The 12,038-nt window shown below is 42.6% G+C and overlaps 2 protein-coding genes across 4 annotated transcripts in view; one reads left to right on the top strand and one right to left on the bottom strand.

The window, feature by feature from the left end:
- The window catches only part of kansl1l (KAT8 regulatory NSL complex subunit 1-like), a 106,442-nt gene that overhangs the window by 19,359 nt on the left and 75,045 nt on the right, over window positions 1-12,038 (bottom strand). For all 3 annotated transcript variants that reach the window (XM_063051507.1, XM_063051508.1, XM_063051509.1), the window contains exons 7-8: window positions 7,409-7,553; window positions 1,472-1,615 (exon numbers count right to left, since the gene is read on the bottom strand). In XM_063051507.1, coding sequence (XP_062907577.1) covers window positions 1,472-1,615; window positions 7,409-7,553 — 289 coding nt within the window. The remainder of the gene's footprint in view (window positions 1-1,471; window positions 1,616-7,408; window positions 7,554-12,038) is intronic.
- rpe (ribulose-5-phosphate-3-epimerase) overlaps window positions 1-12,038 on the top strand; it is an 83,611-nt gene that overhangs the window by 50,043 nt on the left and 21,530 nt on the right. The gene's annotated exons all lie outside the window — the stretch shown is intronic.

Here is a 12,038-nt window from a genome sequence, read left to right as displayed (position 1 = left end):
CTCTTGAATGCCTCTATTTTATTTGCCTCCAGAAACTTCCTAGGCAACATTTTTTTTAGGAACCCACAACTCTGTAAAAATATCTTGACACAATTCTTTTTGAACTTAGCCCCTCTCTTCTTAAATCCATGCCCTTAGTGATATTAAACATGCCAACCCTTGGAAAATTATGGTGACTATCTACTCTATGTATGCTTCTCATAATCTATAAACCTATTAGATTTCCCCTCAGTCTCTACAGTTCCAGAGAAAACAACCAAAGTTTGTCCAACCGCTCCTTATAGTACATGCCCTCTAATCCAGACAAGATCCTTATAAATTTCATCTGCACCCACTCCAAAGCCTTAACATTCTGTCTGTAATGGAGTGACCAGAAGTAAATGCCAACACTTGCCCATCAACTCCCCCTTTTCATACCAAGAATTATTTTATTGCATCTCAGGTTTCTCCCCATGTATCTGGAACAGAGGGCAGCTAATGAAGGTGTGCAAGATGAAAAGAGGCATAGATTGAGTGGCTAGGCAAAGACTTTTTCTCATGGTGGAAATAGCTAATACAGGGGTGCATAATTTTAAGGAGGTTGGAGGAACGTATAGGGATGCTGTCACAGTTAAGTGTGTGGAATGCCCTGTCAGGTATGATGGTAGAGGTAGATACATGAGGGACATTTAAGAAAGACTTAGATAGGCACATGGATGATAGAAAAATTGAGGGCTATGTCGGAGGGAAGGGTTAGACTGATACTGATCATAGTGTAGGTTAAGTGGTCGACATAACATTGTGGCCTGAAGAGCCTGTACTTTGCTGCAATGTTCTGTGTTCTACGTTCCAACTCCAATGAAGAGCTTTGAGAGATTGGTAATTAAATGAATTAAATCCCGCCTAAGAGATTATCTGGATTGTCTACCAGGTAAGAGCAGATGTGATTTCTCTGGCTCTTCACTCTGCTCTGGACAACTTGGGTAACAGGAACATGCATATCATGCTGCGGTTCATTGACTGCAGCTTGGTGTTCAATTCAATCATTTCATCTAAGCACATTGTCAAGCTTCAAGTCCTGAGTCTCTGTACCTCCCTCTGCAATTGGTTACTCGACTTTATCAGCAGACCTTAATCATCAACAAAGGTACAGCTCAAGCCTGCATGCTTAGCCCATGCTCTGATCTCTATACACACAACTGTGTGGTGAAGCACAGTTCAAATGCCATCTTCAAATTCGCCACTGACCCTACTGTTGGACAAATCACAGGTGGCCATCAGTCAGCTTACCCGAGTTATAAATAACCGTGTTTTGTAATTCAATCAAAAAATTTAAAACTTATACAAAATATTTGCAGTTTAATAATAATAGATTAATGACTGCTAAGCAATATGAAATGCTTATCAATATTTGTGAAGCATAAAGTAGTATAGTTCAGATACTCTGCATTTTCTCGCAAAAACGATTCCTTAATTAGTGAAACAAACTTACCCACTGAATCCAAATTACTCTCACATGGATGTCTTTTATACAGTGCACTATTTGTTAAGGAAGCATTCATTATTGGGGAAAAGAGTCCTTTGTTCCATTCTTCCTCTTTCAATAAAGCTTGAAAGTGGACATTTAGAGGCATATCTGTAGAAAATAAAAGTTATATCTTCAGCGCTACATTACTACCAGCGGGCATAAAAACATGTATTTATTTGAAATCCTTAATTTCTCCACCCATGTATCCATCACTTGTTTTAGGTAAAGTATATAATGAACCAAGTAAAGCAAAATTGTAAAGTAATTGTAATAGTATGTGTTGTTGTTGTTCGTCCTTCGTAGTCGAAGATGACCATGGCTTCAAAGTCAAATGGGAGATTGGTGGCTGTGGGTCCAGAGGTGACTGATGAGGCCAATCTGGGCCCTGAAGGCTCGCCCACATGTGGGACACAAGTGGGTGGGTGCTGTCGTGGCAGTGGATGCTGCTCGGGCTTTGCGCACAGCACGCATTTGTTGCGCCTCGATGATGCGCCTGACTTCAGCTGCACGGGCTCCTGTAGTGATCTTGCTACGCCAAGCTGGACGGTCGAGGGCAAGCTTCTCCCACGTGTTGATGTCGACACCCAGGCCTTTGAGGGACGCTTTCAGGCAGACTTTGTAACATTTCCTCCGCCCCCCAACTGAGCGCTTGCCCTCAGTTGGGGGGCAGAGGAAACGTTACAAAATAGTATGTAATGTTGCGTTAATATCCAATTCTAAGTCAAGCTTGGATCATATGGCTAAAATGGAGAGGCTAGTCTTAAAAAAATCCGAAGGTACCATTAGACATGAATAAGTCAATTGCTAAACATAAAAAACATAGAAATTTGAAGTAGACATTTTGGTCTTTTGAGTATGCCATTCAATTTCTGTACCCTGTTCTGACTTTTTATCCCCCATATCACATGATCTTTCTAGCCCAGGATCAATACCCGACTCCTCTCTCAATACATTTAATTGCTTTCCATGTTCAAGGATTCCCCAGCTGCACCACTCTTTGGAAGAGGAAATTCCTTTACGTCGCAGTCCTCTTTAACCTCTTGCAGAGACCCCTCCATCTGGGTCCCATGCTATCAGGAACATCTTTACTGTTTCTAGTTTGTCCAGCCCAATAAACCCAGTTTTGTATGACTCTAGTGAATTCAAGGCTATTGTCTCAAACTCTTTTCATATGACAGTTATGCCATCCCAGATATCAGTTAGGTGAACCTTCAATGAATTCTCTCCACACAGGTATAACAATTACTGGAGTTGAGTGATAAATTATGGGTTTATCATTTTTACCGTACTATTTTAAATCTTTTCATTTTAATTGAATTTAGAAAAAACATAATTAAATTCTTAACCAGAGTGGAATTAAAATGGCAGTGTATCTACCTCTGCTATCACCTCACAGAATACATTCCAGCTCTCAACCATTTTAAAATCTCTCCAAACCTGGATGAAGAAGTGGAGGGATGGGTTAGTAGACTTGCTGATGTCACAAAGGTTGGAGGTGTGGATAGTGTGGAGGGCTGTCAAAGGTTACAGCGGGACATTGATAGGATGCAAAAATGGGCTGAGAAGTGGCAGATGGAGTTCAGCCCAGATAAGTGTGAGGTGGTTCATTTGATAGGTCAAATACGATGATAGAATATAATGGTAAGACTCTTGGCAGTGTGGAGGATCAGAGGGTCTTAGGGTCCGAGTCCATAAGACACTCAAGGCTGCTGCACAGGTTGACTCTGTGGTTAAGAAAGCATATGGTGCATTGGTCTTCATCAATCGTGGGATTGAGTTTAGGAGCCGAGAGGTAATGTTGCAGCTATACAGGACCCTGATCAGACCCTGCTTGGAGTTCTATGCTCAGTTCTGGTCGCCTCACTATAGGAAGGATATGAAAACGATAGGAAGGGTGCAGAGGAGATATACAAGGATGTTGCCTGGATTGTGGAGCATGCCTTATGGGAATAGGTTGAGTGAACTCGGGCTTTTTTCCTTGGAGTGACAGAGGATGAGAAGTGACCTGATAGAGGTGTATAAGATGATGAGAGGCATTGATCGTGTGGATAGTCAAGAGGCTTTTTCCTAGGGCTGAAGTGGCTAGCACAAGAGGGCAAGGTGCTTGGAAGTAGGTACAAAGGAGATATCAGGTAAGTTTTTTATGCAGAGAGAGGTGAGTGTGTGGAATGGGCTGCTGGCGACGGTAGTAGAGACAGATATGATATGGTCTTTTAAGAGACTCCCGGACAGGTATATGGAGCTCAGAAAAATAGAGGGCTATGGGTAACCCTACGTAATTTCTCAGGTAAGGATATGTTTGGCACAGCTTTGTGGGCCAAAAAGCCTGTATCGTGCTGTCAGTTTTCTATGTTTCAAACCCACGGCTTCTGGTTATATACACCTTCAGTATAGGAGAATTTCTATCTCTCCTATCTGTTCCTCATGTTTATCTCAATCAGGTTCTTCCTCCAGCCTCTTTTCATAGTCATACTTTATTGATCCCAGGGGAAATTGGTTTTCGTTACAGTTGCACCATAAATAATAAATAGTAATAAAACCATAAATAGTTAAATAGTAATATGTAAATTATGCCAGTAAATTAAGAAATAAGTCCAGGACCAGCCTATTGGCTCAGGGTGTCTGACCCTCCAAGGGAGGAGTTGTAAAGTTTGATGGCCACAGGCAGGAATGACTTCCTATGACGCTGTGTGTTGCATCTCGGTGGAATGAGTCTCTGGCTGAATGTACTCCTGTGCCCACCCAGTACATTATGTAGTGGATGGGAGACATTGACCAAGATGGCATGCAACTTGGACAGCATCTTCTTTTCAGACACCACCATGAGAGAGTCCAGTTCCATCCCCACAACATCACTGGCCTTACGAATGAGTTTGTTGATTCTGTTGGTGTCTGCTGCCCCAGCACACAACAGCAAACATGATAGCACTGGCCACCACAGACTCGTAGAACATCCTCAGCATTGTCCGGCAGATGTTAAAGGACCTCAGTCTCCTCAGGAAATAGAGACGGCTCTGACCCTTCTTGTAGACAGCCTCAGTGTTCTTTGACCAGTCCAGTTTATTGTCAATTCTTATCCCCGGGTATTTGTAATCCTCCACCATGTCCACACTGACCCCTTGGATGGAAACAGGGGTCACCGGTACCTTAGCTCTCCTCAGGTCTACCACCAGCTCCTTAGTCTTCTTCACATTAAGCTGCAGGTAATTCTGCTCACACCATGTGACGAAGTTTCCTACCGTAGCCCTGTACTCAGCCTCATCTCCCTTGCTGATGCATCCAACTATAGCAGAGTCATCCAAAAACTTCTGGAGATGACAAGACTCTGTGCAGTAGTTGAAGTCCGAGGTGTAAATGGTGAAGAGAAAGGGAGACAAGACAGTCCCCCGTGGAGCCCCAGTGCTGCTGATCACTCTGTCAGACACACAGTGTTGCAAGCACACGTACTGTGGTCTGCCAGTCAGGTAATCAAGAATACATGACACCAGGGAAGCATCCACCTGCATTGCTGTCAGCTTCCCCTCAGCAGAGCAGGGCGGATATTGTTGAACGCACTGGAGAAGTCAAAAAACATGACCCTAACAGTGCTCACTGGCTTGTCCAGGTGGGCATAGACATGGTTCAGCAGATAGACGATGGCATCCTCAACTCCTAGTCGGGGCTGGTAGGCGAACTGGAGGGGATCTAAGTGTGGCCTGGCCATAGGCTGGAGCAGCTCCAGAACAAGTCTCTCCAGGGTCTTCATGATGTGGGAGGTCAATGCCACCAGTCTGTAGTCATTGAGGCCACTGGGGCGCGGCGTCTTCGGCACAGGGACGAGGCAGGACGTCTTCCACAGCACAGGAACCCTCCGGAGCCTCAGGCTCAGGTTGAATACATGGCGAAGTGCTCCACATAGCTGAGGGGCACAGGCTTTGAGCACCCTGGTACTGACATCATCCGGTCCTGCAGCCTTGCTTGGGTTGAGACGTTTCAGCTGTCTTCTCACCTGTTCAGCTGTGAAGCCTACCGTGGTGGTTTCGTGTGGGGAAGGGGTATAGTCATGAAAGCAGGGTGAGGGACTGTGAGGAGGGGTAGGAGGGGTTTTCCTTCCACTCTAAGGAAAAAAAAACCTATCCAATCTCTCCTCATAGTAGAGGTACTGCCCCCCAGCAACCATTCTGTTGAATCCTCTGCAACCACCTTCTTCCTAAAGCATCAAGACCAGAACTGTACACAGTACTCCAGTTGTGACCTAACCAATGTTTCATAATGTTGTACTATAACCTATGTGCTTTTGTACTCTATGCTCGAAGGGCCGAATGGCCTACTCCTGCACCTATTTTCTATGTTTCTATGTTCTGACTAATGAAGACAAATATCTAATTATTTGCTTTGGCTCTCTGAGCAAAACGGCTGCTTTAAACAGGCTTCAATCATACCGGTGCCCAAGAAGAATGTAGTAACCTGCCTTAATGACTATGACTCAAGAACATGTTTCCCTTCCTTGACTACTGACACTGCCCCTCATCTGCATCTCCACCATTTCTTGGATATCTGCCCTCATTCCATCTTCCTGCTGCCTTAACTAGAAAAGAGTTCCACTTGTCCTCACTTACCACCCATAAGCCTCTACATCCAACACATCATTCTGCACAACTTCTGCCATCTTCAACGGGATCCTACCACCAAATACATCTTTACCTCCACCTACTCCAATTGATCCATCCCTTCCACTAATCTCCCCCCGGCACATATCCCTGCAAGCGACAGAAATGCTATAACTGCCCATTTACCTCCTCCCTTACCTCAATTCAGGATCCTGAACAGTGCTTTCAGGTGAGACAACACTTCAGCTGTGAATATGATAGGGTTGTCTATTGTATCTGGTACTCCTAATGTGGCCTCCTCTACATTGGTGAGACTGATGTAAGTTGGGGGAGGGATCCATCTGCCAAAAGTGGAATTTCCCGGTGGTCAACCGTTTTAATTCCTATCCCCATTCCCATTCCGGCATGTCGGTCCAGTCTTCCATTTTACCACGATGGGGCCACTCTCAAGGTGGAGGAACAACGCCCCATATTCCGCCTAAGTAGCCTTCAACCTGATGGCATGAACATCGTCTTCCCCTTCCAGTAATTTTTTTTCCCTTTCCCCTTCCCTCTTCTTTTATTCTCCACTCTAGCCTCTTATTGCTTATTTCTCACCAACTATCAGCGACACAAACACACACAACTGATGCCATTAAAAATTGGTGAGGTGAGGTGTCTAACAGCCACATAATTTCATGTGATTGACACTAGTTAGGAACTGTTTAGGAAGTCACCTGTCCCAGTTATGTGGCATAGTGTCTCAAGTAATGAAGGGAATCCTGGTTATTTTCTCAATTAGTTTTTGTTCTTAAAGAGCTGTCTTAAATAAGCAGCTGCTTCAATTAACCACTGTATATCAAGTTCAGATAGCAAACTGACTAAAGTATCATCTCTGTGGCACTAAGGCACACAGTACTTGTCTAACTTTTGGTTTGGTGCTGACATAGCTCACCCCAGCCATGAGAGTTGGAGTGCATGTTAGAAATCTGAAGCAGAATCGTTGGGTTCTGTACGATTTCACTTCCTCACAGGGGATAAATACCTTTTAGAGAGGCAAAGGATAAGGGAAAAAAACAGGATTTCTGCTCATGATTCCTATCATGACTCTTATAAATGGGAAATAGAGCTCATGACAGCATTCACACTCAATCATTTCAGTACCCATTTGGATGGTGTACCAGAGGGCTGCGAGAACTTGCTGGGAAGAACCGTAGGCAGAGCCACTTTATTTAGCAGGGAAAGGGGATAAAAACAGAAATGTAACGTAACAATAAAAAAATTCAGATTTATTTCTGCAAAAAAATTGCTAAAAATGTACAACTAATCATACCATAATTTAGTGACAATACTGGGTGAAAGCACGGGTCCAGTAGAGCCACTTGATCTTCTCGTGTCAGTGTCGTTGGGCCCACCACACTGCATATTTTACAGCTTACAGGCGAGGTATGTTGACAATGCACAGCATCAGCCAGATCCTGGAAATACAATTGCTATGTTAAAAAACAAATCCGTAAACTTTGGCTTCACTATAGTTATAGCCAACATTAGTTTGTTATTAGAATTGGAATTGCAATTGGTTTACAATCGTCACATATATGGAGATAAAAAAGGCTTGTCTTACACATCGCTTCTATAGATCAAATCATTATGCAGTGCCTTGAGGTAAAAACAGGTAAAACAACAACAGAATGCAGAATAAAATGTAATAGCTACAGAGAAAGATGAATACAGGTAAACAATAAGGTGCATAAGCTAAATTAGAAGGCCAAGTGTCCATCTTGTTGTACTAAGGAACCATTCAATAGTCTTATAACAGCGGGGGAAAGCTGTCCTTGAGCCTAGTGGTACGTGCTTTCTATGTGAAGCAAGCTACCACGCAATCAAGTACTTAAACTAGTTTAACACAAAGCAGGAAACAATTAGCTTGAGGTATAAATGACATTCCAATAATTCAGTAACTAAACAAATCTTCAATGAATCTACCCATATTGTATGGACTATGGGCATACTGTAGATCACATCTCTGGATACCAAGTCCTTACAGCATTTTCCTTCCAGACTGCTCTTCATTCATTACTTACACATTAAAGATGCCCATATCTTCAGGAGCTCACTACTTAGTCATGAGTGAATTATTTAATTACACTTGAAAGTAATGTGCAGTTTTGACACTCTGTTAAAGGAAAGAGGTCAAAAAAGATTTACAAGGATGTTGCCAGAACTAGAAGGCTTGAGATATAGGGAGATGACCACCATTTGACAGGTGTGGGAAAATGAGGGATAAACTTATAGAAAAGTTATGAGTGGCTGGGTGGCAACATTCTTTTCCTCAGGATAGGGAAGTCTCAAATTAGGGATGTAGGTTTAGGGTGAGAGGGGCAAGATTTAAAAGAGACCAGAGGGACAATTTTTGTACACTGAGGCTGGTGACTATATGGAATGAGCTGCCAGAGCAAATTGTTGAAGTAGATACAATGCATCATTTAAGAAGTATTTGTTATGTATAGTACATGGAGACGCAGGGCTTAGAGGGAAATGGGACAGATGCAAGAACTTGGGACTAGCTGGGTGGGCACCATGGTCAGCATAGACTCAAAGCGCTAAAGGGCCTGTAGCTGTGTCATTCTGCATTATGACTCTACACCGTGGATCTGACAATTACAGTTAATCTTTAAATAGCTAAGACTTAAGCAAAACTTCAATATGAATTCTAAACATGTTCACCTGAATATGCAAAGAGGACCCTCAGCTGAGCATTTAATGCAAAAAGCCAGCACTTCCAACAATGCAATACTGCACTGGAAAAACAGGAATAAAAACAGGTGGTATCAATATATATGCATTCATCCCTACGTGCTTGCTTATATGTTTGAATAATCACTTGTTTGTACTCATTTTATTGAGATACAGTGCACAATAGGCCCTTCTGGCCCTTCGAACCATGCCGCCCAGCAACCCTCAATTTAACCCTAGCCTAACTATGGGACAATTTACAACCCCTCCTTTACTCTCTGTATTCTCATGACAGTGTCACCACCTGCTGCTCCAATCTGCTAAATAACTTTGCTGATGACAGTACACTGATTGGCCTAATCACAAATAATAATGAGGCAGCCTACAGAGAAGAAGTCATTATCACCTGACACAGTGGTGTCAAGAAAACAACCTCTCCCTTAATGTTGCAAAAAACAAAAAAGCTGGTTGTGGACTACAGGAGGAATGGAGACAGGCTAGCCCCTGATCTGTATATATACCGGCTGTGTAGTGAAAAAGGCACAACAGTGCCTCTTTCTACTCAGATGGTTGAAGAAGTTTGGTATGGGCCCCCAAGTCCCAAGAACTTTCTTTTGGGGCACAATTCAGAGCATCCTGACTGGCTGTATCACTGCACGGTATGGGAACTGTACTTCCCTCAATCACAGGACTTTTCAGAGAGTGGTGTAGACAGCCCAGCGCATCTGTAGATGTGAACTTCCCGCTATTCAGGACATTTACAAAGACAGGTGTGTAGAAAGGGCCCAAAGGATTATTGAGGACCCGAGTCACCCCAGCCACAAACTGTTCCAGCTGCTACCGTCCTGGAAATGGTACTACAGCATAAAAGCCAGGACCAACCAGCTCTGGGACAGCTTCTTCCACCAGGCTATCAGACTGCTTAATTCATGCTGCCACAACTGTGTTTCTATGTTATATTGACTGTCCTGTTGTACATACTATTTATTATAAATTACTATAAATTGCACATTTAGATGGAAACGTAGCGTAAAGACTTTTACTCATGTATATGAAGAATGAAGTATTAAAGTCAATTCAATTACCTACTAACTGGTACATCTTTGGACTATGGGAGGTAACCAGAGTACCTGAGAAAACTCATGCATTCCATGTGGAGGGCATACAGACTGCTTACAGATGACTTTGGAATTAAACTTCGACATTCTGAGCTGTAGTAGTGTTGCGCTAATCGCTATACTACCATGGCAGCCGTAATGAACATCTAATAAAACTGCTGTAACCAGAAGATGTTTGCCTCAATCTTGATTTCCAAAAAACATCATCTCCAGATCTAACAATTTACCCACGTTTTCACCTGGGACATCTACACTTAAACTTGGAGCCTGTGACAAATCAGGCAGTCAAGTCTTTTCAGTTGTTCACTGTAATGACTACCTTTTGCATCACTTCAGAAGGTATTGTAAGACATAGGTGCATAGTTAGGCCATTTGGCCCATTGAGTCTACTGATTTATTATCCCCCTCAACCCCATTCTCTTGCCTTTTCCCAGTCCTTGACGCCTTTATGTGTATCCTTCCACTTGGGTATAGTTCATGTAACTACATCTTACTGTCCTAAATGGAAAAATGTATCTGGTATCTTCATTGACAGAGTTCATTATAAGAATACCACAATCCAGCAAGTTCTTGTCAATCACTTAGAATCAGCTTAATTCATGGAACAACACATACTTTATCTGTGGAGATGAAGCCCTTGCACATAAAGATGTGCTGGCATTGGAGAGGGTTTAGAGGAGGTTCACAAGGATGATTCCGGGAATGAAAGTGTTATCATATGAGGAATGTTTGATGGCTCTGGGCTTGTACTCACTGGAATTTAGAAGGACAAGGGGCGATCTCATTGAATCCTTTTGAATGTTGAAAGGGTCTTGACAGAGTAGACGTGAAAAGAATGTTTCCCATGGTGGGAGAGTCTACAACAAAAGGGTACAGCCTCAGGATAGAGGGGCGTGCATTTAAAATAGAGATGCAGAGAAATTTCTTTAACCAGAAGGTGGTGAATTTGTGGAATTTGGTACAACAGGCAGCTGTGAAGGCCAGATCGTTGGGTGTATTTAAGGTGGAGATTGATAGGTTCTTGATTGGCCATGGTATCAAAAGCTACAGGGAGAAGGCCAGGGAGTGGGGCTGAGGAGGGGATAAAAGGATAGGTCATAACTGAATGGTGGTGCAGACTTGATGGGCCAGATGGCCTAATTCTGCTCCCATGCCTTATGGTCTTAATTTGGGTTATCTCTTCCCTGCTTTGAGACACACACAAACCTCATCTTACTAACCTGAATCCAAATACAAGTGTGACATCTAGGTAGGAAATTGATTTACAGCAATCCTATTTCCAATGTATGGTATTGCAATTAAAATGTTGCTGCTCCTTTAGATTGGGCAAGCAATGACATTGCTGGAATGGCTTCAATACATCAAATGGCCCTTCAAAATTGTATGGCATTAGAACTTCTATGAGCCATTGGGGGGGCTTAGTGTGCAGTTATAGGTAGAATGTTGTTGAGTCTGAAGCCATATCTAATTTGGCGGAACGTATTCATAAGGAAGTAGTAAAGATACATCTATCCAATAGGTGATATTTTTTCAAGTGGATCAAATCAACCCCAGAGCACTGGAGCTATTTAGTGTTATGACTTGTTATGTTTTCTGTTAACTCTGGTATGCTTTATTGTATTTTATATATGTTAATTACTTGTATAAGGGCCATTCATTAATAGAGCTGTTCAACCTCATATGAGCCTCCCTACACACAAGGACAATCTACCTGATAATGACATAGACAAGCCTTATACTCAACATTGGTACCACAATTTTTTCTACCTCTGAGTTTTCAGATGTACCGATTCAAAAAAGGTTGCATTTGAAATCAATCAATATCTAATAAAACAGCTGTAACCATGTGAATTTCACCTCATTCTTGACTTCTTAAGAACCTACTGGACAACATCAGCTCCAGATCTAATGGAACTAAAGATTAAGAACCATAGTACATTTGAATTTTGACGGTACGAAAATAAGACAAAGTCCACTCCACTTAAAATCTGGAGTATGAGGAACAGGCATGCCACAATGAATATCTGTTTTTCCAATTATGTAGGAGTTAGTGGTTTCCAGAGTGGGTTCAAAGCTTCCCAGGTCCACAGGAAATGCAGTCACATGAAG

Source organism: Mobula hypostoma, chromosome 6 (assembly GCF_963921235.1).
Source record: "Mobula hypostoma chromosome 6, sMobHyp1.1, whole genome shotgun sequence".
Taxonomy (NCBI): domain Eukaryota; kingdom Metazoa; phylum Chordata; class Chondrichthyes; order Myliobatiformes; family Myliobatidae; genus Mobula; species Mobula hypostoma.
This window is presented reverse-complemented; position numbering and strand designations above follow the sequence as displayed.